The sequence below is a fragment of the Podarcis melisellensis genome (assembly GCF_964234715.1).
Source record: "Podarcis melisellensis genome assembly, chromosome: 2".
Classification (NCBI taxonomy): Eukaryota; Metazoa; Chordata; class Lepidosauria; order Squamata; family Lacertidae; genus Podarcis; species Podarcis melisellensis.
In genome coordinates this window covers 54,306,171-54,333,441 of record NC_138529.1, presented here as the reverse complement: position 1 = coordinate 54,333,441, position 27,271 = coordinate 54,306,171, and the positions used below count along the sequence as shown (strand labels likewise).

General features: G+C 44.2%; 1 protein-coding gene across 1 annotated transcript; it reads right to left on the bottom strand.

Moving 5' to 3' along the window:
* Window positions 1-4,201: 4,201 nt before the first annotated feature.
* ZCCHC10 (zinc finger CCHC-type containing 10) lies at window positions 4,202-24,590 on the bottom strand. Its single transcript, XM_081899279.1, has 4 exons — window positions 24,458-24,590; window positions 18,205-18,363; window positions 14,448-14,489; window positions 4,202-6,372 (listed from the first exon to the last, which is right to left on the bottom strand). Exons 1-4 carry the CDS (start codon window positions 24,496-24,498, stop codon window positions 6,087-6,089), a joined length of 528 nt encoding a protein of 175 aa, XP_081755405.1. The 5' UTR covers window positions 24,499-24,590; the 3' UTR covers window positions 4,202-6,086.
* Between the last annotated feature and the right edge of the window lie 2,681 nt (window positions 24,591-27,271).

Below are 27,271 nucleotides of genomic sequence, written 5' to 3'. Positions count from 1 at the left end.
AGAGCAAAACAACACAGAGAATTTATTGTTCTGTATCACACACACACACACACACACAAACTTATGACGGGGTGAGCTCCCGTTGCTCAGTCCCTGCTCCTGCCAACCTAGCAGTTCGAAAGCACGTCAAAGTGCAAGTAGATAAATAGGTACCGCTCCGGTGGGAAGGTAAATGGCGTTTCCGTGTGCTGCTCTGGTTCGCCAGAAGTGGCTTAGTCATGCTGGCCACATGACCCAGAAGTTGTACGCTGGCTCCCTCGGCCAATAAAGCAAGATGAGCACCACAACCCCAGAGTCAGACATGACTGGACCTAATGGTCAGGGGTCCCTTGACCTTTATGTGAACAACAGAGGATGATATTTTCCCTCTATGAATGTCCGTCAGAAATAAAACTCTCTTCAACAGAGACTGCTGCTTCTATATTTTATCACAGTTCCAAAGACTGAATATGTTTGTCAGAAAGGCTTCATCAATTAATGTTCTAAAAGCAGGAAGTGATCTTTTACTCCCTACCACATGGTTCCCATTTAATGCCCACATTTCTCTGAAACTCTAGCTACTGGAAATATAGCGACCACAAACAGTTGGTAGACATAGGAAAATATCTGCACACACAAAATTGCTTTTCTTGTGGTATATAGAAAACAAATTACACCAGTTGTTATATTTATTTCAGATGAGGGGAATCAACCAAACATGTACATAAGTCAAGAAGTAAAAGAATCTTTTCATGCAGCAGACTGTGTTTTATGACAGTAGAGATGCAAAATACAAGGAGAAGACAATGTCACTTTGATTCACAGTGTGGAATCCACCCCCCCCCCTTCTCTAAAGAGCCTGGTATTCAAATGACCCCCTGCTGTTAGTCATAGCAAGACAGAGCTTGATAGAGACCCCAAAGGGGTTAACAGGACTCCACATTCTGTCAACATCTGTGCATACCATGCGCTGGTCTCAACTGCCCTAGGTTAGATTAGGATATTAATTGCCCTTGACAGAGACAACAACACCAGCTTATGGATTGCTTTTATTTCCCCCCTTTGATGTTCTTTGTTGTCTCCTGTAATTAATTATTGAAACCAATTCAAATTGTTTGTATGATATATCACTCATTCCCAGGCTGAAGAACAACAATAAAAGGTTCAAAAACAAGATACAGTTCAAGTAATTTTGAACCGCTCTGTAATGACTTTAACAAATCAAGAGGTATGTTTAAAAGGGTTCTGAATACATATTCTAAGAATAAAAACATGCAAACCATGCCACAGAAGACTTCGCGAGAAGAAAAGCCTCTACGGTAGGTTCCAGTGTACATTCTTCAAAGTGTCTGTGAAGCTGTATGATGCTCAGTGTTGAACACTAAAATAAATGCCTCCAAGTCTCCAAATGGCTATCAATAACCCATAAAATCAGTGCAATAATATCTATTCATCAAATAATCAAATGATCTATTCATCATTTTCTCAGTGGAATGAGAAAGGTTGAATAAATTAAAGTTCAATTAACAACATCTCTATAACATGGTCAACTTAAGTACACAGGACTTCATTCACAGATAATTAAAACATCATAAAGGAATGTCCTTAAATATTGCCCCAAATCTATGGTTGTAGATTTTTTGTCGTTCCAAAATATTATATACTTCACTTTTCAATAAAGCTCTTAGCAGCCTACATGCCTTTACTCACAAAGTTTGTCAATTTTTCCATGCAAACCATGTCCCTTATCTCTTAACAACCAATCCATAACAGGGGGAAGATTCAGCATTTTCTGGTTACAGATTATAGCTATTTTAGCTGCTGTTGAAAATAAAGATAACCAATTCCATGTCCTTGAACAAATTTATCTTAGGTTTTAGATAAATTTCTCAAATAAAATCTGTTTCTAAAAAATTCACTTTTTTGACATTACTGAAAGATACCTGCTCCAGAGTTTCTATGTCTTCAGCAAACATTGTTGAAACCCATATGAGATAATCTATCTGGTAAGGAATATATATTTTAGGTAACATGAATAGCTAGAAGTCTCTTTTGCACATAAGCAGGAAAAGCCACATCAACATTACCATTACAATGATGTATGTTTATCTGTTTAGGCAGGAAAATCAGATCTGTGAGAATCTCTCCCATTTGCAGCCCAGGCATCCTTGCGTATTACCTTGAGGAAAAGGGATAGTTAAAACACTTTCATGCTTCACATTTAACTGTGTGGTTGATGCCTAATCTTCACTGGGATAATTTACAGCAGGTTTGATTACACTGACAAAGTCGGCATGAAACCTGAATAAGCCACTTAAAACCGACCTATACATTTGGGAAAAGCATATAGCACCATCATCTCCAGGGCAGTGGCAGTTCAAAATGAAGCATGACTGAATGGTTTGTCATGTAAAAATCATTGTCCACCAGAAAATACTAGGCTCTTTTTCCACGACATAGTTTTCGATAAACAGCAAACTACTAGAAGACCAGCAATATACCACATCAACATGTAATCTGGCGTGTGGTAGAGAAGGGGTGGTGCACCTTTTGAGTGGGGCCAGAAGCAAAAGTGGGTGAATCAATGGATGTACCCTTTGCCTTTGTACAGTAGGTTACTTTCTAAACACACACACAGAAACAAACACACACACACACACACACACACACACACACTCCTCTGTCCTCCAGTCAAGCAAGACAGAGGCATCACCAGAGTTCAAGGACGTATTCCAGTCAGGCAAAAGCACACTCCAGGAGGGGACAAAGTAGGGCTAGTGAAAGCTGTGGCCTATGCCAAGTTCCAAGGGCCAAGAGCAAAGCCTGAAGAGCCACATTTGGCCCTGAAACTGAGGTTCCCCTCCCCTATGGTACATTATCAGAAAGACTCTGTCTTGTGCTTTTTTAAAAAACAACAACATGTAGATTGGACCCTAATCTAAGATGGTAACATGCTCAATAAATACCTTAATGAGCTAACTATGGCCCAGTTTGCATGCAGTGGTAAAGAACAGTTAGAAGCAAACAATGGCTTACTGGGAATGAAGGTATGGTGCATGGTGCTTGGTTTCACTTAATCTGCCTTGCCTGCTTCCAGGAGAAGGACCGTGAACTTGGCTTAGCATTACATGCAAAGCACTACTCACAGCTTGGTTCCCTCCAAACCATGAGCAGAAGCCATGTTTGTCTGGAGAGCTACAAACCACAAGTGCTAGTCTACATTTAACACTAAACCAATTGCCATGGTTTTCTTCCAGAGGAAGCAGGGCAGAACGAGTGTGATTAAGCAGCATGAACCACACCCTGCTCATTCACAACAAGCCGTAATTAGTTTCTGACTATCGTCTGCCATCACTCACCAACAAGGCCATTAACGGCTCTTACCCATTTCAATCTAATCCATACAATCTCATCAATGTTTTCTTAAGGTTTACATTTCATTTCAATTTTGATAGCTATTCTTTTTTTTCTCCTACCAGATCTTTGTTGTTCTTCATTCCACATTAGAGAGTTTTCTTAGCAAGATCTCATGCTTATGAAACAAGAAACAAGAGTCCTGGCTGGAGCAGATGAAAATTCAATTAGCCTGGAATTTCGTACCCACCGCGGACCACCAGACACCTCTGTGAAGTCCACAAGCATGACATGAAGCAAAAGCCCTAACACTACTGTATTGCAGCTATTCAATTGCCTTTGAACTAATATTAAGTAGCATATTGCATACAAAACATTAGAGCAAGCGGCCATAGAATAACTGTAATGAGTCTCCTCGATATAATCTCCATACCACTCTTGCTCCTCACATTCTCTTCTGTAAGTGATTAGCCAACAGTAGGTCCCCACCATCTCTTAAGATATTATCTTCATTATTGTCCATGGCTTCAAGTCCTTAAGACTAGAATCAGCTAAGGAAACCGACTGCAAAACAGTGGTACCTTGGTTGTCAAACGGCTTGGCTCCCAAACAAATCGGCTCCCGAATGCCGCAAACCTGGAAGTGAGTGTTCTGGTTTGTGAATGTTTTTTGGAAGCCAAATGTCTGACACAGCTTCTGCAGCTTCCTATTGAGTGCAGGAAGTTCCTACAGCCAATTGGAAGCTGCACCTTGGTTTTCAAATGGTTCCAGGAGTTGAACGAACTCTCGGAATGGATTCAGTTTGACAACCAAGTTACCACTGTATTGGCACTGAATCTGCATTCTGTTAAAATAAACAATAAAGCCATTTATTTGCATTTAATAATTTATTAATCTTTCCTCTTAAATGATACATTCTTTAGCATGACTTTCAAATAGTTTTCTTGTACTTTTAGAATTACAGTATCTGAGTTCTGCAAAACATAGAAATGGTTACAGACTAAAATGCACAACTTACATAAACATTTAAATAGAACATTTGTATTCAAAAGGCATTCTACACACTACATTTTCATAAAAATATAAAAAATAGTTCAATAGTTAATTCATATTTTAACTAGACTAGGATATTTAAGATCTTCCCCCACATGTTCCCTCTTAAAAAGACTCCCATCAATAAGAAACTAAAAGGAGACTGTATCACAAATTAAGTGACTACTGCCAATTGCTAAAATTTATCACAATAGCAAGTTAGTTCACTTCTGTAACTAGCAAGAAATGTACTGCAATATGATTTTTGCTATTATGTACCCTCCATTTCAAAGTTCATACAATTATATATAACTTGTGCTATGCAAAAAAGAAATAATTCTAAATAAGTGATTGTAAATTAGAATACAATGAAAGTTGCTATATGACCAAAATAAATCAAATTTATCTTACAGTTAAGAATTACTATGCAAAAATAGCACAAGGGGAAATATTTAAAGATACTTTCTTTTTTTAAAATCGGGCTCCAATGAAAATAAATGTTTTTTTTTCCTTTTTTCCTCATTGAAAATACAACATTTGTATGTTATTACAATTTCTCTAGCCTCCCAAATTAGATTATGGAAGATAAAACGAAGACTTAAAACTCTCCTCATTTTAACACCCTCATTGGGGAACATTTAATTTTATGAAAAGGCACAAAGATGAAACACTTCAGTTGCAACAGTTAACACTACTCTCCATGCGCAGTGCAAATGCAGCTTAAGGGATGGCCTTTAAGCTCTGAACGGGTCTTGTTAAAAAAATTAAAGCATTTGACCCTGGTCCAGAAATTGTGGTACATGCTGGAGAGAGGCATGTATGTCGTTGCATGGAAGGATCTCCACTGATAAACAGATGGTAGGCATTGTTAACATTTGACAGTGCTGTTTACTTGGGGGTGGGGGGCAGAGAGGTTTCTGGCAATCATTTACCCTCTAACCCAGATGGAGTGACTGCGACTTTTCTATACTGAGAATATGAACCAACCCCTTTGGGGGGGCGGAGATCCTTAAGTGTAGTACCATGTGTGATGCCCACTACCATGTTAGGGTCACTGCATATCATTTTGCATATGCAGGACCACATTCAGAAGGGCAGTCTATGCACAGAAGCCTCTTTCAACAGGCTGAAGCAACCCCACTGGACTGGCATGAGCGTATGGTCCTGATCTCCAAAATTCAGCAATATGATATTGCAACAAATATTTGAGCAGCTACTGGCAGAAAAGGGAGATCTGTTTCACTTGTGCTGAAGGCAGTATCACCCACCCACCCCTTTTAACTGTTAGTGGAGATTGAATATGGCTTTGACATATCAGCCAACTGAAATAAAACTTTGCACCCTTTATCTTCCTATCTTGCTTGTCACATGAAGTACATTGGTATGGACATTGATTGCTTATAACATAACAGGATGGTTCAAATAAATGCGTTTTGCTTGCTGGCATGTAAACATCAGGGTGACTGGACCTTAGTTCATATAAACATTTGATAGATTTCTTTAAAAACTAAGGAAAAAAAAGTAGCATTTCCTATTAAACAATAATCCACAAAAATACTCTTTCAATAAGCGTTACTTGCCATTTAACGGTTTATGTCCTATCAACTACTATGTAAAACACACCAAAAAAAAAAAAAAGAAATCAATTGTAAAAATTGACCTGTTAGTTTCGTTTGGCCATTAAGCATTTTAGATGCTAATCGTTCATCAACACCAGAGTCCTAACACTGCACTAGATTACTTTTCTTCTTCTTTTTCTTTGGCGGCTCATCATCCGTGCTGCTGTCTGTGCTGCTGCTGCTGCTACTGCTGGAGGAACTAGAATCTGTCTCAAAGTCAGAAGAACTGGAAGAACTACTTGAAGAGGGGGATGATGAGGAAGAGGAAGTGCTTTCATCACTGTCACTGTCATCCGAAGAGGAGGATGAGGAATCTTCGCTCTCAGATGATGACTCACTGGCTGAGCTGGCGCTGCTGCTACTGCTGGAACTTGTGACACTTTTAGACCTGCACAAGAGTTTTAAGATGACCAGCAGATATTATTCAATGGCACTGCACGATTCTGTGACTAGCAAAGCCTGGTAAAGCAATCTCAATCATAGAACAGCATTCATGTGTTTCCTAAAATATTCTTAGGATGAAAAACAATTTTTTTTCTTATTTTGTATAGCCAGGGATTTGCGGGGTGGGGGGAGCTTGGTTCTCTCTTTATAGATGTTTGGCTGCTATTTAAAGTAGCTGAAAACAAAAGCAAGGAATATGGGAGTTTCACGTTGGTATACAAGTTACCATGAATATTAAAATTAAGCGTTAGGTGAGCATTAGTCCCCAACAATTATCAAAACCAGTGCTTTTTTTCTAAAAAAAAAAATGTTTAGGGGTACTCTCATTTTGACTCAAGAAAATCACCATTTTATAGTTCAAATCTGGAAAAATAAATACAGTAAATGGACAAAAGTACAAAGATTCACAAAATGTTTAGGGGTATGCATACCCCTGCGTCCCCGCAGAAACAAAGCACTGATCAAAACCATTCCTAGTTTTGAATTCTGTAGATGTGCCACTATCAACAAAACATTATTTTAACAAAAAGATTCATATAATCAATGATCTCCCTGACTGGGTTCTAGGCTCAGTCCCACTTGAGGGAATAGCAAGGCTATGGTTTCCTGCTATATGGATGAGCTGCAATAAGGCTTGGGCCCATATGCTACTCCTATATTTCAAGCACCCAGGGATACGAGTGGAAGATTTTGCTTCCAGTTTCTGCATCTGCCAGAATGGGAAACTGGTTTATTCCACCCAGAAGCAAAAGAGGCCTGCAGCCTCTAAGCTGCGAGCAGGGGGCGTTATTTTGAAGCCTCCACAAAGTTATTAAAATTACATTATTTTGTAAAAATTGGCAGCATTTAAAAAAGTAGTTTATCATTAGTTGAATTCTGTATTTCCTTCAGCACAAAAGAAAAGCTGTGTGAAACAGCCAAGAGCAGTTACTATAAATGGAAAGATCCCAGTTTTCCACAGTACATTGAAGCTTATTTTGTCAGTTGTCAGGGTTTCTGGGAGAGAGGAGGAGATGACAGAGGAGACGGAGAGCGAGTGGGAGGAGGGGCAGAAGGATGAGGAAGAAGATGACGGAAGTCTGAGGGAATCCACGAGTCTGAGCAGCGAGTCAGAGGATTCTCAAAAGGGGGTTACCTTAATCAAGAAAAAGGGAGGAGAAGGGAGAAGCGGAGAGGAGCCCAGTGGAAGACAGACGCAGCAAGAGGCGTCTCAGCCGGAACGGAGTAAAGGGGGTGGAGTCGTCAGCCTCTCGGAGGGAGCAGGATTAGGAGAGAACAGAGAAAGGGGGTTGGAGCAAGGTGTTCAGCCGGAAAGGGTGGAGAGCAGAACAAGGGGTGGTGTAGCGGTCGAAAGAAAGGTCAGCAGCAACGTACGCGCGCCAAGTTCAAACGTAGAGGCGCGCGGAAGTGGAGAGAGCTCAGGGGAGGAGCCCGGCCCTAAAGCCAGAAGGAGGGGGGAAGAGGCGGCAGAGGATTCAGCCTCAGGCGAGTCACGGAGAGAGGGAACCCAGGGGGGCAGGAAGACCCTGCGGAAAAGAAAGGAGAGGAAGAGGTGGTCTAGAGCCAGGCTATTAAGTTGGTGTGGAAGAGGGGAGGAGTCAGAGGGGACTTCAGCGGTCTAACGTGACAGACGTACGGCCACGATGCTGAACTGTACGAGAAGCAGAAATCTTCAATAAACTTTTCCTGTAAATAAACTGCAACGGAGTGAGGTCTCTTGTGAGCTGGGACCCGTCCTGGGTGGCCGTGACAGTAAGTCCCCTCTCCGAAAGCAAAAAATTTTTTTTGCGAAGCTCACGAACGGGAGCAGCCATGAGCGCTGAGGAGCAGCTGGTTGCACTGCGGGATCAGGTTACCGCTCTCACATCGGCAGTCATTGCTTCGCAGAAGAAGAATGACGACTTGGAGAAGACGTGCCAGGATTTGCAGGCAAGGTGGGAACACGCGGACAGGGCGGGGGCCCCAGGTTCCAGAGCGGAGGGCATTGCGCTTGGACGGAGGGGGGGTGCCCTTGTTCCGCATTTTAATGGCAACTTGCAAGACTATCCCAATTTCAGAGCGGACGTCGTATATGCACTGCATTTACTCCGTCACGATTTTAAAGATGAGGAGGAGAAAGTGGGGTTCATTGTTTCGCACCTGCATGGGGAGGCCAGGGCTTGGCTACGCAATCTGTGGCGCGAAGATGGACCGGCCCGTCGCAATTCAACTGCGTTCATCAAAGCGATGGATTCTTGTTTTCAATCCTCTGTGGATGTGGACATTGCGCGCCGTCAAATGCACGGGCTGAGGCAGGGGAAAGCGACTGTGCGCCAATACCACTCTAAATTTTTTGCATTGCTCACCGCCTTAGATTGGCCAAAGGACAGTAAGCCGGTCAGAGATCTTTTTTGGGAGGGATTGAGCCCCCCCATCAAGGATGAGATCGCTAGGGGGGACAGACCCCAGACCCTAGAAGACGTGGTGCAACGGGCTTTAGCTATTGGAATTCGACATGAGGGACGTCCGTGGCACGAGGAGGACGGGCCCCAAGCGCGTGCGCAAGCGAGGACTCTCCCTTTTGTGCACAGGGATTTCAGCCGTGCGCACCCCTCGCCAATGGGGAAGGACAGCGAGGAGCCGATGGAGATTGGTGGTGCTAGGGCTCAGAAGCCATCCCAGAGCCCTGTCCCTGGTGCAGCCAAAGCGAAGCCTCCTAGAGGAACCAGGAAGTGTTACATCTGTGACAGTGCGCACCATATGGCGAAAGAGTGCCCCCAGAGGCTCCAGAAGCACACTGCAGCACTGGCAACTGTAACAGCAGAGGTGCAACCAGGGGAGCAGCTTCAGGGAAACGACAGTGCCTGGCTGGAAGCAGAGCTACTGGGGCTCAGCCAGGCGGATCTGTAGACAAGCCCCCAGCATCACTGCAGAGCGTGGACCCTTTGCCTCCCAGACCGGCAGTTCTGCTCACAGCAACACTCCAGTTGCCTGATGGGAGACTCCTCGAGGTTCCAATAACGATCGATTCGGGAAGCAACGCCGACTTCGTGGGACTGCAGTTCGTTAAGCAGCACAACATGGCGCTCCTGCCTGCAACGACGCCTCTAAACGTGGTCACGGTAGACGGCAGGAAGTTGCTGGGGGGGCAAGTGGTGCAGCAAACCCCTCCCATGATGATGCAGATTGGCAACCATCGAGAACTTATTAGTTTCAATGTCACCCACTTATCGGACACACCCATCGTGTTAGGCATGAGTTGGCTGGAGAGGCACAGTCCCGCGGTTGCGTGGTACCAGCGGCAGATCACCTTTTGTTCATCGTATTGTGCTCAGCATTGCTTTCAGACCGATCAGGGAGGAGAAGCCGAGCAGCAGTTGCATCTGGGTATGGTGCAAACAGTGCCTCACAAGTACCAGGACTTCTTGGAGGTTTTCTGTGAGAAGGAAGCTGACAAGTTGCCGCCTCACAGACCTTACGACTGCGCGATTGATTTAGTGCCAGGGGCGCAACTGCCTGCTGCCAAGCTGTACTCCATGTCGGAAGACGAGATGCAAGAGCTTCGGGAGTTCATAGACCATAACCTCAAGCGAGGTTTCATCCAGGAATCTAAAGCAGCGGGTGGCAGCCCTGTGTTCTTTGTGAAGAAGAAAAACACGCCCCAAAAAAGGCTTATAGTGGATTACAGGTTCATAAACAGCTTGACTAAGCCCAAAGCTTTCCCCATGCCCAAGATTGACGACCTTTTAGCGACCGTCAGGAGGGGCAAGATTTTCACCAAGCTGGACCTCCGTGGAGCTTACAATCTCATCCGCATCCGGAAAGGAGATGAGTGGAAGACCGCCATGTTCACCCCTCTGGGCACATACGAATACAGAGTCATGCCTTTCGGTCTCCAAAATGGCAGCCACGTTTTTCAAGCATTTATGCACCACGTGCTGGCAGGTCTCCTCTACAAGAAGTGTGTCTGCTTTCTCGACGATATCCTGATTTTCTCGGAATCGCCGGAGGATCACGATAAGGACGTGAGGGAGGTCCTGCAGAGGCTGAAGGACCACAGGCTGTACGCCAAGTTGGAAAAATGCCAGTTTGATGTCAGAGAGGTTGATTTCCTTGGCTACAAGTTGTCCGACGAGGGACTGGCCATGGACAGGGCTAAGGTTCAAGCGCTGTTGGACTGGAAAAGCCCTCGAAATCGGAAAGAGGTCCAGAGGTTCATCGGCTTTGCCAATTTTTACCGCAAGTTTATTAAAGGTTTTGCGAACGCGACGGCGGCTATCACTGACACCCTCAGTTCCAAGAAGAAGAAGTTCGTCTGGACCGAACAAGCGGAGCGGTCCTTCCGGACGCTTAAAGGTCTTTTCGCCTCCGAAGAGCAGCTGCTCCACGTGAATCCCGGCAGACCCATGCGGGTAGAGACCGATGCGTCAGACAGAGCGGTTGGGGCCGTTCTTTTGCAAGAGGATTCACAAGGCAACTGGAGACCGGGTGCGTTCTACTCCCGGAAGCTCAGCAAGACGGAGCGCAATTATACCATATGGGACAGGGAGTTGTTGGCCATTCATGCAGCTTTCAAAGCGTGGCGACACTTCTTAATAGGAGCCAAGCACACGGTGCAAGTCCGCACGGATCACAAGAACTTAGAGTATTGGCGGACGGCTAAGTTACAGACCCAGCGACACATGCGCTGGGCGGAGTTCTTTGCGGATTTCGACTTCAAAATAGAATACATCCCAGGAGACTCCAATGTTATTGCAGACGCGCTGTCCCGAAAGCCGCAATACTTGGAGGAAGCAGCTCCAATCGCAGCAAAGCACATTTTCGCACCGCAGGCGTGGACGTGCGCTACCATCGCAGTCGACCTGGACGCGGTGCGACGCGCGTTGCAAAGGGATCAGTTTGCACAGTCCAAGATGGAGGAGCTACGCGGAGGGTCGCGAGACAACGATGAGTTCCAATTGCAAGATGGACTTTTGACTCGTAAGGGTGCCCTTTACGTGCCCACCGACGATCTTCGAGCCAAGGTTCTGCAACAATTGCATGACGCCCCTAGTGCAGGCCATTTCGGCAAAGAGAAGACGATGGAGTTGGTGGCTAGAGACTTTTGGTGGCCCCAGATGAGAGGAGAGGTGGCGGACTACGTCGCCAGGTGTGATATCTGCCAGAGGTCCAAACCAGTGCACCAGAAGCAGGCGGGATTGCTAGAACCGCTGGAGACACCGCAGCAACCGTGGGAGAGGGTAGCGTTGGACTTTGTTACGGACCTGCCCAGCTCCAGAGGTAAGACGGCGGTGTTAGTGGTGGTGGACTTGTTCACCAAGATGGCGCATTTCATCCCTTGTGCCAAGGTGGCGACGGCAGAACAGACCGCAAAGCTCTTCATCGATCACGTCTTCAGAGTGCATGGACTTCCGCAGTCCGTCTTGTCCGACAGGGGGCGCCAGTTTGTTTCCACTTTCTGGCGAAAGCTTCTGGGCTTCTTGCACGTCAAAATCAACCTGACATCGGCGAGACATCCACAAACCAACGGTCAAGCGGAGAGGGTCAACGCGATCATGCAGCAGTACCTGCGGTGCTACGCCAACCAGCGACCTGCGGCGTGGGTGGACTATCTGCCGATGGCTGAATTCGCCTACAACAACACGAAACACGCATCCACCGGGGTGACGCCTTTCTTCGCGAACAATGGCCGTCATCCCAGAACCTTCCCGAGATTTGCGGCACCAGGAGGGGGGGGGCCTCAAGATGCCGACCAGTTTGCAGCGGAGTTGCAAGAGGTGCACGAGGAGCTGCGGAGACATTTGGAGCTGGCAAAACAGGCGTATAAGGTGCAGGCCGATAAGCACAGGAGGGCGGGAGAGGACATCCAGATTGGGGACTGGGTGTGGTTAGCAGCCCACGCGATGCCGGCCAGGTCATTGGCCAAGAAGAAGTTAGGACACAGGCAGCTAGGGCCATATCAAGTTGAGGCTAAGATCAATCCGGTGGCTTTTCGTCTAGCCCTTCCGGAGGGTTCCAGGGTGCACCCGGTCTTTCATAGGTCGGTGCTCACTCCCTACAAAACCCCACACAGGTTTCAAGAGTCAGGAGCACTCCCAGAGCCACGTAGGAGGGCGCCTGAGGGGGGGGAATCGCCAAGACCAGAACCTCTTAACGAGGTCACAGAGATACTGGACTCGAGATGGGGGGAGGAGGGAGTTGAATATTTTCTAGCCAGGGAAGGCACTCCGGCCTCTGCCAATAGCTGGGTGCCGGGTTACGCGTTGGACGAACCCCTGTTGAAGGAGGAGTTCCATGCACTTTTTCCGCACAAGCCCATGCCCGAGGAGTATTTTGATGATTGGCTTTTCACGCCCACTTTGTCAGACAGCACGTTCAAGGGTTTCTCCTCACCCGAGGGCCATACGCCCGAAACAAGCCCGACCAGGGATCCGAGACTGGGGGGGGAGGAGACAGGCCCTTGTTGGTGGGTGGATCAGCCAAGGGAGGCATGGAGTCAGAGATGGATGGTAGGTCCTTGGCAGGCAGCGCCAGGAGAAGCAGTGATGGAGGAAGAGACTGTGAGGTCTGTGGGTGGGGAACCCGAGTTCGAACACACATATACGGAGATGACAGAGGAGAACGTTGAAGTGGACAACTTGTATCCTGAACCGACCCCGGAAGAACCACGTTTTCCTCAACCTGCACCCGGCGAGCGGGAGGGGGGAAGGGGGGGCTTCGAGGGGGGGATGGATGTCAGGGTTTCTGGGAGAGAGGAGGAGATGACAGAGGAGACGGAGAGCGAGTGGGAGGAGGGGCAGAAGGATGAGGAAGAAGATGACGGAAGTCTGAGGGAATCCACGAGTCTGAGCAGCGAGTCAGAGGATTCTCAAAAGGGGGTTACCTTAATCAAGAAAAAGGGAGGAGAAGGGAGAAGCGGAGAGGAGCCCAGTGGAAGACAGACGCAGCAAGAGGCGTCTCAGCCGGAACGGAGTAAAGGGGGTGGAGTCGTCAGCCTCTCGGAGGGAGCAGGATTAGGAGAGAACAGAGAAAGGGGGTTGGAGCAAGGTGTTCAGCCGGAAAGGGTGGAGAGCAGAACAAGGGGTGGTGTAGCGGTCGAAAGAAAGGTCAGCAGCAACGTACGCGCGCCAAGTTCAAACGTAGAGGCGCGCGGAAGTGGAGAGAGCTCAGGGGAGGAGCCCGGCCCTAAAGCCAGAAGGAGGGGGGAAGAGGCGGCAGAGGATTCAGCCTCAGGCGAGTCACGGAGAGAGGGAACCCAGGGGGGCAGGAAGACCCTGCGGAAAAGAAAGGAGAGGAAGAGGTGGTCTAGAGCCAGGCTATTAAGTTGGTGTGGAAGAGGGGAGGAGTCAGAGGGGACTTCAGCGGTCTAACGTGACAGACGTACGGCCACGATGCTGAACTGTACGAGAAGCAGAAATCTTCAATAAACTTTTCCTGTAAATAAACTGCAACGGAGTGAGGTCTCTTGTGAGCTGGGACCCGTCCTGGGTGGCCGTGACATCAGTGTTTATCTGTTTGTTTCTAGAGAATCCAATAATCAGCAGATATATAGCAGAGGGTCACTTACAAGTTCAAGAGGCCTATGGTTTTCAGAGAGACTTGGAAATTAAAATATTGGATATATCTTAGTATGAGAAACTACTGCAGGCTAGGAAGCACAGTTTTGCAGTTGAAACTCTGTAGGAAACTTTTTTCCTTCTATCCCTTGGTTTTGACAGCTACTTCTAATAAAACCATCTCACGTTATCTGTCAAGTGATACACCTGTGCTTACCACTAAAGACAGGAAGAGGTAGAGCAAATGGAACAAAAAATAAATAAACTGGAATAGAACACACTATGCATAATATTAAAAGGCTACTAGAATTAAGTAAATCCCAAATTGGAAAGTAGGTCCCACAGACACTTACTTATCCATGTCCAAATTAGTACTGCAGCCGACAACATGCATGTCTAGTTCATTAGCCAAGCTACATCATTTATCACAGAATATAGGCATTAGACAGGGGCAATTGGCTGAGTTTCAGGTTTTCTCACATACCTCTTCTTCTTGCTCTTCCTGTCTGTAGTGCATTCTCCAGAGCTGGTTGAAAGTAAGGGCAAGAGAAGAGAAACAATTGTTTTAATTAATATGCTGGATTTAAAATAATTATATATATAGAGAGAGAGAGAGCGCGCGCACACAGTTAGAACTTAAACTTAAGATGAGCAAAAGGGGTAAGTGGCAATGATACAGGTATTAATAAATTACTTTATTGAATGCTAGTGGGAGAGGTGTTTATGCAAACTGCCCAGGGAAGACATTGAAAGCCAGTATATATATATTAGTGAAATCCAATATAATGCAAGCAGAGAAAAAGGACTTCCCTTCCCTTTCCCATCTGCCCATTGCACCCATACCTCCCCTATCTCTTGCACAGCCCCACCTCCACTTTCTAGAGCAGATTTGGGGGTGCAGGGGGTGTTGCAAGGCAAAGTTTTATTTCACAAGCATGGAAGTCCATTCCACTCACACATGGACAGAACTGCATACAGGCATTAGTACACAAACTAATGTACTTCCCTTGTGCTTGATCCAGAAGCTGCAGTTAGTAAAAATGGGGTAGCAAGATTGCTGATTGGAGCGAGGGCCTTGTCCACATATAACAACTGTGCTCAGAGATATGCACTGGTTACTGATTTGCTACCAGGCCAAGTTTAAGATGCCACAACTTGGGACCAGTTTACCTACGAGACCACCTTACCCCACCTGTGCCCTTCAGTTGGCAGAACTGGAATTACAGGTGCCACATAATACACATTCTGCATTGGTAAGCACTTGATTGTTTAGTGTGGCCCCACCTGCCCTTTGGAACTCACTGCCTATTGAGATCAAGCAGGTGCCTTCATTGTTCTCTTTTCAGTGCCTGATAAAAACATTCTTGTTTAGGTAAGCCTATCCAGATGCTTTAAAAGTTTAGGTAATTTTAATCTGTTTTAGTATTTTTACTTTAGTAGGTTTTAAAGCAGGGTTGTGACTCTTTCCTGATTTTCTTGCTTTATCTTTTAGCAAGCTGCTTTGAGGTTTCTTACAATCAAGCGGTGCAAAATTTTTATGAAATCAATAAATAAGAAGCAAAACTGAGAAAAACCATGTGCTGGCCTCTCTCTCAAGATGTCCCACTTAAAGGAAATAAGAAACCCGGTAGCGTGGTAACAGCATTACTGAATTTTTCTTCGTTAGATATAGTTGCCTTTCAACATATCACACATCTTGATTTCACAAGACTCGTCAAATTTGCTAAAAAGAACAGGGATGTAAATGGGTACATTATATGTAGTGTAATTTGCCCAAGCTTTTATGGTGAATTTGTAATACCAGACGACAGATGCATAGATAAAGAGAAAGCGTGGGCAATTGTTTTGAAACTGTATCAGCTAGCTGTAGCGAACCTACTTATCCATGTATCTCAGTCTCAAGAGTCTGCAGTTTATCCTATACATCCATTATTGTTTGATTTGGTGTTGCTTAAAAAGAGGGCGAATTTGCAGTCTTGGTTTTTACACAGTTAAACTGCTTTGAAAATATAAGCATGGAAAAATAGTTGGTTCAGTCATTTATCAGAATTACACAAGAGTAATAATTTTCAGGCATGAATGTTTAGGAAATTATTCAGAGTTCAGCAATACTGCAGGAATAGCTAGTATATTAAAATGCCAGTGCTGTCAAAACATCATGCAGCTCAGATGCCAGCTGTTTAAGTAAATAGCAGCACTAGTAATTCTGGGTGAATATAATATGGATGGCTGCTTTGCTGCTCTTGGCTAACATTTATATCTTCAACAGAAAATGGCGAGGCTGTATCTTTACTATAAACAGGAAACCAGCATCATCACGCCCATTGTAGTTTAATACGTGTCTCACTGCATCCATTTATTCCTATTATGATACTATAGCTCCTATTTCTTAGTTTACACATGATGCGGTGAAATGGTTAAGAATGTAAGCAGGATACCCCTTGGCTCAAGTATCACTTCAGCTGCAAACTCACCTGTTGGCATTGGAAAACTACTATTGCCTCAAACTCAGCAAATTATCTTTAGTGTGGAGATAATGACTTGCTTTACAAGGCTGTTTTAAGGAGTACTGAAATGCTCTAAAATTTGCTGGGAGAGTGGGAAAATGTGTACTAAACATAATGATATGAGGAAATGTTAGGTTGAGAGTTAAATGTGTGCTTGCAAAACGAAAAACAAAACAAAAACCTCTTGGTTATTTTTTAAAGCCCCTTGGCTGGCAGACAATAGCAACAATGTTAGCTTTATTACACAGCCAACTATGTTTTGTTAAATAAATATCTAAATCTGCAATAGTAGTAATTTAAAATACACAAATCCATTGATTTTAAAATGCATAGGAGTGGGCTACATAAATATTCACTAAGCATTGTTCTCAATGGGTTAAGATGCAACATCACTCAAGTGGACTTTCCAGTCTTCTGTTTCCCCTGCAACCCCATGCCCGCCAGAAAAAAATCTGCTCTGGAAGGCTGGGGGACCCTCCAGAGCAGATTTTGTGGAGGTGAGCACTACATTTGCAACCCCTGCTTTAAAAGCTTTCTCGCATTTAATTGCTGTATGGCAATTGTAGTGAACAACCCTGTCTTAAGGCTTAAGAGTGAAAGGATATACTAAAAAGGAAAGGAGGAATTTTAGAGGTAAAAAAACAACAGGACAAAAAGCATGTTTTCAAATGCTTAAAGAGCAGACAGAAGTGAGAGGTGCAGAGATTCTGAGGCAAGACATTCCAGGGAAAAGGGGCAACAAGACAAGGTGGAAACATGCAAACGTAGTATGGCAAGGTTTAGCTAATAAGAAAGTATCAACATAACAAAGGCAACAAGAAACCAAGGACAGTGGTACCTCGGTCCTCGAACATAATCCATTCCGGAAGACCGTTCCGAGTTCCGAAATGTTCGAAAACCGAGGCGTAAGGAGCTCCCTACAAATTCAATTGAGAAAATGGAAAAATATGCAGCGGAAGCTGTACTACTTCCAAGGCGCGTCCAATAACGGAAGCATTTACTTCCAGGTTTTCGATGTTCGGGTTCCGAAACGTTCATCGATGGAGACGTTCGAGAACCGAGGTACCACTATAAAAAGAAGCAAGCAAAAAGGACAGACAGGAGGGAGGGCATAAATATTATTAGGTTGGGGTCAGGGAGTAATAAAAAAAATGAAAGAGAGTATTATGAAAAGAGAAGCTTGGTCAACGTGAGATGCAGAAAGAGAGTATTATGAAAAGAAAGGGGCAAATTCTAAACTAGCAGCAGAGTTAAGACTGGAGGAAAGATGAGGCAAACCAGAAAGAAGAACACTACAATGTTTAAGCCGGGGGGGGGGGGGGGAGAATAAGAGAACAGGTCATCCCATGTCAAGTTGCAAGATAACACCACAGTTACATCACATGTGCAGCAGCCCTTGTTCCCAGAACATGCTTATCTTTCCCACCTGAAATCAACCAATGGATTCAAGTTACAAGAAATTATATTCTGACTAAACATCAGGAAGAACTTTCAGTGAAATAGACTCACATGAGAGGTGGTGGACTCTCCTTCCTGGGAGGTTTTTGAGCAGTTTGGATGCCCCTCTGCCATGGATGCTTTAGTTGAGATTCCTGCACTGCTGGGGGTTGGACTAGATGACCCTTGGGCACCTTCCAACTCTACAATTGTACGATTCAAGGGCTCTTAAACTACAGCTTGATCACATGCACTTTTCTGCAAATGGTGTACAGTCTCCTTCCCCTGTGATCTTACCTCTGTTGTAATAGTTGCTTCTCTTTTTCCTGAAGTGCTTTTTTAAACTCTGTTGTCCTTGATGGTCTATGCAGATATTTTCTTTTCCCTGTACATTCATAGGTCCAGTGTCCAAATTCCAAACACTTCTGACATCTCACATGCTGCTTGTTTGCTTCCCTATGGAAATATCCAAGAGTATTTGAAAGCACATGTCTTTTATTTAAAAGCTGACTATTAACCACAGCTAAGATCAACATTCTAGAAAATAGATGGCAATTCCAACATAAAAACTACCAACTTTGGGCCCCTAGTAGGGGATTATATTTGTAATTTGATGAGAACAGACTGTGGCTGAACAAGAAGCTTATGACAACTGTGTAGTATAATCCACTGATAACATTACAAGTTAGAGGCTGGGTTCAACTTCCAGCAAAAATATCTCCTATCTAAGATATCCCTCACATCACAGCTAAGGTCATTCTAGTTCACTTGTTCCCTTAGTTCCCTTACCAGCCCAAATCCTGTACTCAATTACATGAAGAAGCTTTGTGCTCCTTTGATTTGCTCTGGTGTGTGCTTTGATTTTGAAAAGTCACAAATGAAATTAGATCCAATTTAGAATGAGCATGCACTAATCTCTCTGCTTCAGTTCCTGGGTGGGCACAATGCCATCTAAATGCAAGCAACACTGAAATCCCACTGTTTCCTATGGGCAGCTCTTACTTCCACCCCAGGAGAAAGGGGAAAATATAGAGTTTAAAGGAATCAGAAAGTTCCATTTCCAGACAATAAGGTGTCACAAGGAGCTAGCTACTGTATTGAACCAATCTACTGATGAGGGTAATTTTAACACTTCCCAGCTTATGATCTCTGTCCTTAAATATTCATGAGTGTGCCATCCCTGTTTACTCCAAAAAGGCAGTAAATTAGTAAAAGGGGGACAGTGCAAAGGAGGCTGAATGTCCAATGAAGTCATTCCACACCTGCTGCAGAAATCCTTTCATCTCTTCCCCCAACCCAGCATGAGACACAGATGTGTTACCAGCAGGAGCAGCTGTAACAAGAAAAAGGAACAGCTAGAACTACAGCATGTTCCAAAATAACATTTAAATGTTCCTTCCATTGTCATAGCAAAGATAGGCGAAAACCTAATCTAGACAGAAATGTATTTCTGTCCATATAATTATTTAATAGAAAAAAAATGTTTACATAGTTTTACAACACACAAAAAATGAAAAATCAAGGAACAGCTGTCAAACCCTCTTTCAGTTTCCTTGAGCTGCCTGCCAGAACATCAAGGTGGCATAAGATTCTGTAGTACATTCTTGAAAATAAGTTAATACACCCAAGAGCAAACTGGACAGCAAGTGTATTTATACAAGATCAAATGACAGAGCGTTGCTAGATCCTAATTTAAATTTTCCTATTCAGTTTATTACACCATATTAAACTCCTCCTTACCCTCTGCCTGACAATTGATTTGGGGGATGGTACGAAATACAGGTTCAGTACTGATGTGGATTCATAGCTTCATCTGCATTACAGGTCCCACTGGATCATGTTGGATATATAAGTTGGAGACTTGCCATGTTTGCACGGTTATCATAAGACAAACCAAGATAGACAAGATGCATAAAGTTATAGTTGTTTCCCATTATAGTTACAGGGATTTGGGGTGTGCTTCTGACTGCTCAGGAGACACTGCCTACATCTTCAACCCATGCTACTCAGTTGTGTCTAGGGAGAACTGGAGGGAAGTGTCAAAGGTAGTATGCCCCTGAATACTAGGTGCTGGGAATGACAGGTGGGCAAAGTGCTGTTGTGCTGATGTCCAGTTTGCAGACTTCCTACAGGAATCTGGTCAGCCACTGCAAGAACAGACTTGGATTAGATGGGCCACTGGCCTGATGCAGTAGGCTTGTCTTACATTCTTAAGATGCCCTGCTTCCCAGGAGAGAAAGAGGCACAGACTGGATGCTCCCTCATATCCACAATAGTAATCACCTACTGTCTTGAGAATTGTCCTTGTCTCAAGGTCAGAGGAAATGGAGAGGTAGTGACAACATCTCTGGTTTTGGAGGCAGGAGCTCCAAAGGCAGGGAGAGAGAACACTCTTGGATACTACACTACAAAGAAAAGTTGGTAAAGGAAATATGCATAAGCGAAAATTATAGCTTCACTTAATGTATGCTTTGCTACTCACACCAATGACCTAACTAGAATTTAGGTGACTGATCCACAAGCCAGTTGAACCAGAGTACATGGATTACATCAATCCTCCAATGCAATCTAACTCCATCAAAAACATTTTTTAAATGATTGCGGTTTTACCATTGCCTCCAGTAGTTGCTGCATTACTAACTTTTCCTCCCTTGGGACAAATATGACTTACATTTAAGTACAGTACTCTTGTTTAGCTGGACTGAGGATTGATCTTGTAGAACTAAAGCAAGTGCTTTTGTTGTTGTTTCACAATTAAGGCACAAACTTTTGACAAATTTAATTTCCATATGGGAAACTGGTAAATATGGTTTCAAACTGTCCTGTTAGAATGCAAATAAGTGCGAGAAAGCTTAAGGAACTGTTACTATGATAAAAAACACCAGACAAAAGTAGGGAAAATGTAGCCAAGAGCTATTTTCACCTCACTAGCTGTGGAGCTAGCAGTTATTGATTTTCTCCTTCACCACCACTACACACACCCCTGCCTATCACATGCAATTCACAAGACTGGTGATAATACCCAAACTGGAATAACAGCTACGGTAAATACTAGTACATTTATTCACAGACTATTATTCGGTGATAATGATTACAGCTGTAAAGCAGCGACTATATAAATTGGAGCAAATGTATTAAAAATATAAGCTCTTCATCATGAGCAGCAAGTTGAAAGTATTTCTGAAGATGAGAATTCATCTGAAAAACAAATTGTTCCTAGAAGGCACAGAGTATCTTTTTGGTTTTTTAAAACTAAAACCAGAGTCAGGAATCTGGGCTGCAGTCCAGAAGCTCTTTACATGAGAGTATATTTTCTGACTTCAAATTGATTTCAATATTATAGCAATAGGCTCTACCCTTTGGTGCCTCACAGATCTACAAAAACTGAACCAGTAAATATCTGATATTCTACTACATTTCTATTGCTGAAACTAAGCAAGATTACCTGGGTGTGGTGTGTACAAGTCTACATGTGGATGTCACACATCTAATAAATAAACAATAAATAAAAACAAAATAATAAATTGTTTCTAACTAGACAAAAGGTTTAAAAAGAGATGTAAGTATGAGTGAATTGAAGAGAGGTGTGCTAACTGAGGCTTTAGTTTTGTTTTCGTTAAGTAAATTTTAATGTTCTCAATTCCTGGAGTTGATTTACATAACATTACTTCTGTTGTAAGCAGTTATGAGCCATTAGAAAAAGTCAAGATACTTACACTTCTAAATGAGTAAATAAAAGCTGCTATCATCTTTTTTATATTTAGAATATTTCTACACTATCCTTCAATTTAAATTTTTAGTGCATCTTATGGTAAAAAGTTTCTAAAACACAATGGAGAACAAAGGTCAGAACGTCAATAAATTCAGCAAAACAGATGAAACTACATCTAGAACCAATTTACATTATATGTAGGAATACCATGAAACATTTGTGCTCACTCGGTGTCAGAATGACAATAGTTGACACCATGCAAGGTTTGATAATGAGGCACTCCATAAACTATATCTCAAATATATCCCCATAAAAACTTGAAGGGCCAATCACTATACCCACACTGAAATTCTATGCACAGAAAGCTGTAACACAACTGCATTGCTGGGGGAGTGAGGCCTTGTCCACATTTAACACCTGTGCTCAGAGTCTGCACTGGTTGCCTGTCTGCTGCCGGGCCAAGTTCAAGGTGTTACTATGAATATATAAAGCCCTTAACAACTTGGGACCAGTTAACCTAGGAGATTGCTGTATCCCTTATGTGCCCACTTGACCAGCAGAATTGGCACTTTTACCATAGCCTTATAACCCACACCACTTCTGCAAGAACTTGATCATTTAGTGTGGCAGCACCAACACAACAAGAAGTAAAAATTAAAAACTGCTCAGGAATGTAGAGAATATTCAACTTAAAAAGCAGAAAAGTATCCCATAGTTAACAGCTGCATTGCAGACATTTCTGCATGTTTGAAACTCCCTGCTTACTGATAACAGGCAGGCAATTTCTGTGTATTCCTTTCAGTGCCTGCTGAATACATTCTTATTTAGATAAGCCTACGCAGATGTTTAGAAAGTTTGTAGGAGTTTTGATTTGTTTAGTCTAGCTTACTGCAGCTTTAACCTTCTGTGTGTTTCAAATTACAGACAATATTTTTTTAAGTAATAATTTTATTGGGATTGTGTGGGGGGTTTTTTGTAAACCACTTTGAACTCTTTTCTACAATCAAGTGGTACATAAAGTTTCTTAAATAAATAATTATTTGAGTGTCCACATGATAAAAGTGAGGCTCCCTACAGGACAAATACACCAAGAAGTCTTCTTCCCTTTGCAGGAGTAGTAAACAAATTAGAATAGTCCATCTTAGAAACAGAGTGAGCCACATTTCCTGACAATGTTTGGGACCTAATTAGGAAGGGCTGATGCTCATGTCAAAGTCATAGCAGTCATAGCTGCAGAAATGACTTGGGCTTCGAACATCACTCCCAAATGCCCATACCTATTAAACAGAGCACATTTAGCTCTCTGTTACACTAGTGAACTAGGGACAATGAAACAGACCAAACACTGATTTGAACACAAGTTATGGGAATTTTGGGTCAATTCAACTGATTCCAATGAACAACTAATATTAAGAGCTACTCTGTACCAGTGATAGGATTGAAGAATGAATACTTCACAACTGCTGAATCCCATGTTCAGTAAAACTTTGAATGGTTTGGGGCAGGTGTGGTGAACATGTGGTTCTCCAGATGTTGCCTAACTAGAAGTCCTGCCATCCCTGGCCAATGGGAGTTGTAGTTCAGCAACACCTGGAGGGCCAAAGGTTTCCCACACCTGGTTTGGGGTCTACAAGTTTACTTTTAAAAAGCCTCAGTAGTCTCCTGTGATTTATTTGCTAAGCACTTTAAGAATAAAATTGCTTGCACCTGTTTTGACCTAGACACCACTACTATTGCTGCAATCAGTGAATGTGTCCGAAGAAATAACTGGTAATAGTTTATCAGATGAATGCCAGTTGTTGAAGGTCAACATGCTTGCAAGGATGTGGCTTACTACACATTGCTGGACACCTGATACTCATGGCTTCTAATGTCCAGTAAGAGATGGTTAACCAGCTGGCTCGAAGTGGGCATTAGTGTCTCATTCTGATGAGTGGTTGCGGGTGTCCTGAAGGGAATCAGCTACCAACTCTGGGTGCCTAGATAATATTTTTTAAAACCACAGTCCTTTTCACCCTTACACAGAAGCCAGCCCCATTCAACTTAGCGGCGCTTACTTCCAAGCAGCTACACACAACAACTTTTCCAGCTGCACTGCACCGAAGGCAACTTACCGCAAAGCCTGTATGAAAGCAGTGTGTCATTCTGTGCGAAAAGGAGGTGTGTGTGGCGAGGAAACAACCGTACGTCACAAAACACAAGACCACCTTCTACACAACAGTAGCTTTTGAATGGCTGGAAGCGCTATTGGGTGAGATAACACATCTTCGCAAACGAAAGACGACCAACGCCACTAAGATTCATTTGAATGCCTAACCATATTTTGCTAGCAGGCAAGATAAACAAGAAAAGGAGAAAGCAGCGCCCACCAGGCCATGGGGAGCCTCCCTTCGTGAACCTGAAGGGGATTTGAAGCCTTTCAAGACCCCCATACAACGCCAGCCCACAACCCCAGCGCTTCCCATAGCTGGACATTCAGAGGCAGGTGCGAGGGAGCAGCGCCCGGGTGGCACATCCCCGCGTGGACACCAAGGGACGGTCCCGCCTCGCGAAGAACCAGGCGCCCCCCCCCCAGCCTCCTCTCGCGCTCTCATTCCATTTCTATTTCGCTTTCAGGCCGCGCGGGCTCCTGCCCCGCTCCCACAGCTCGCGCTCGTCCTCGCGGCTGACAGCTAGCAGAAACCTGGGAGCTTCTTCGGCTGCACGCGACTCCCCAGCAGGACGCCGCTCCTCGCGGCTGGTCTCCAGCGGCGGCGCCTCCCCTCCCCCGCCGCCTCTTTCCCCGCAGCGCGACCCCCGACCCTCGCCCGCCGCAGCAGCAGCCCCTCGCACACTTACGCCTGTCTCCGAGCGATAAGGCGGTGCATGGGAGTCGCCATCTTAGCCACCGGCCGGGCACTAGCGCACGCTGCATGCCGGGAACGCCGCCCTCCCTTTATCCGCCCTATTGGACGAGCCGGGCTCAGGCAGCCCGTCGAGCGAACGCCGGGAGGGTGGGGGGAGGAGGGCGGTACCATTAGGGGCAGGGGGGGGCGAAGACGGTCTCACTCCTCCTCCACTCACCCCCATCCCCGCGTCTTCGCTGTACGGAGCCGGACCTGCTTTACAGTCCTCTTCTCCCAGCTTCCCTTCTCAATCTCGAAATGACGGCTGCAAGTTATGTTCTTGGCGCTTTAGAAAGCTCTGCGGTTTCTAAAAGACATGGGATTGGGCCGCTTTCGTTTTCCCTTACGTTAAGAGAAGAACTCCCTGCAAGTGGAAATCTAGCACAGCAGGGAGGACCCGAAGTAGTTTGCTTTCTTGCAAGCAATGTTGTTGTGTGGTATCATAAATGGTGCGGCCCACCTGCAGACTTGAGTTGGACAGTCCGCTTTACAACCGCTGAATGAGAACAACGGAGTGTGCTGTTTCAGACTGCAGGTGGTGTTCCATATAATGTCTGATTACGCCACGTTTAAACAAATTGCGAGAGGAAAACTACCTCATCAAAGAGAAACATTTGCCATGCCCGTTTCCCTGCTGTCTAGTTTCCTACTAACAGTGCACCCTGTTTTGTTTTAATGTCAGACAGCATCTGCAGTACTAAGTGATCCATTCCATTCATTCACTTCAGAACTCTTTCCTCTAATTCCTGACCTCTGCTGCATGTGTGGATCCAACCTGTAATATGAGAAATCTATAAAAACCCAAGCAAAGCATCACTTTAATTGATAGAATGCTGCTCACAGCGTAAGATACAAACCTTGGTACCTAACAAACCCCATAGATAAGGTGTCCTGTTCAAGTGTTGGGCTAGGACTCGAGATTCCTGCTCAAATCCCCACTCTGCCATGAAGCTCACAGGAAGATCGGGTCCCACTATCTCAACTTGCCTCTGTTACAAGATGGTTGTGAGGATGAAATTGGAAGAGGGGAGGAATGAATAATGTATGATGTCCTGAGCTCCTTGGGGGAAAGGTGGACAAAAATAAAACATTTAACAAGTAGGTTTATGTGACATACATGCAAATACTGTAAACAGTGCCAAGCTATTCTGCACCCTTGGCACAGCTAAGGGCTTCCCCCACCCACTCCAAATTGCTAATTTCATTTTCAAAAACAGATGTCTGGTATAAATGATAAAATTCTTCAAAATATAAAATAAAAGTCAAATATTACCAGAAGTTTGTAAGATATACCAAAAACCAATCTGAATCAAACTGTGCCCCTCAAAGGTCAGTATTCTGCACCCCTAGGCAGTCAGACTAACGACAGCACCAGCCCTGACTGTAAACCATACATTCTGGGCTTCGTTTGTGTTCACACCCCTTACAGACTAAACCTCTGCTGCACAAGAAGTTAACTGAAAGTAGACTTCCATAAGATTGCACCTCTGTGCATTGCAACCTCTGCCATCCTATCTTGCTACTACAGAATTATACAGCTTTCTTTTGCTCAAATATATTCGGCTCACTGACACAAACACGGCTTGCAATCCAGCTCACAGATTAGATACAATCACAGTTTACAAGTGTAATTGGCGTCAAAGGACACAGAATATCCCTTCTTGCTCGTGTTAAACTTTAGCCACTAATTTAAGCCACTACGTATCTTCAAGTTGATATGGTACTGTGTTTATCTGTATCTATCAGACTTACATACTGTACTACCTTTTGTCCAAAATCTCAGGGGGGTTGCAAGTATAAAGACAAGTGAAAATCATACAAAATGTAAAAGTTAAACATGTCTGTTTATTTAATGGGTTAGTTTAAAAGGGTTGTACAAACAGATATTCGGCTGGCCCTTAAAGTTATGCAGTGTTGGCACCAGTTTAACCTTCAGAGAGAGGCATTTCCATAACTGAAATGCTATTGGGATGACAGGCATAGGATCACCCTTTACTTAACTATGTGGCTTTAAAAAAACAATGAATGTTTGCACTATTATACGAGTTCAATGCTGCCTGTTTTAGATTCTGCTGGGAGGTTTTCAAACATCCATGCTGTATGGTTGCCACTTTTTATGAACAGAAGCTCTGTGTCTTTTTAGGATGCAGAAATCAATAAATGAATATTTCCCTCCGTATAGAGATGCAGTGATGGAGAGAAAGTTTCTTCTATTGACAGATGCCCATCATACTACTAATTGAAGGCACAGAGCCTTTGCTCAGAAAAAAATAAGGCTGGCAAGCTTATATCCCATGTGGGAGGTGAAGGCATGTCCCCCCAAATATCATAGGATATGGCTGTGATCTTCTGCACATGGATTTAACTTAGCAGTCCCATTTGTCTCAATTGCAAAAGAAAATGTGATAGCAATTCTCGGTGTGTAATGCAGCATGGGAAAAATCAGCAGAAAAGAAAAGTAATTACATTTGAAGTAATTACATCCAATTGATGAAACAGAAGAATAGTAGTTACCATGAATCAGATAACTTACTTGGGGGAAATTGTGAATAAAGTCCAACTAGTACAGTGGTACCTCGGGTTACATACGCTTCAGGCTACAGAATCCGCTAACCCAGAAATAGTATCTCGGGTTAAGAACTTTGCTTCAGGATGAGAACAGAAATCGTGCTCCGGCAGTGCGGCAGCAGCGGGAGGCCCCATTAGCTAACATGGTGCTTCAGGTCAAGAACAGTTTCAGGTTAAGAATGGACCTCCAGAATGAATT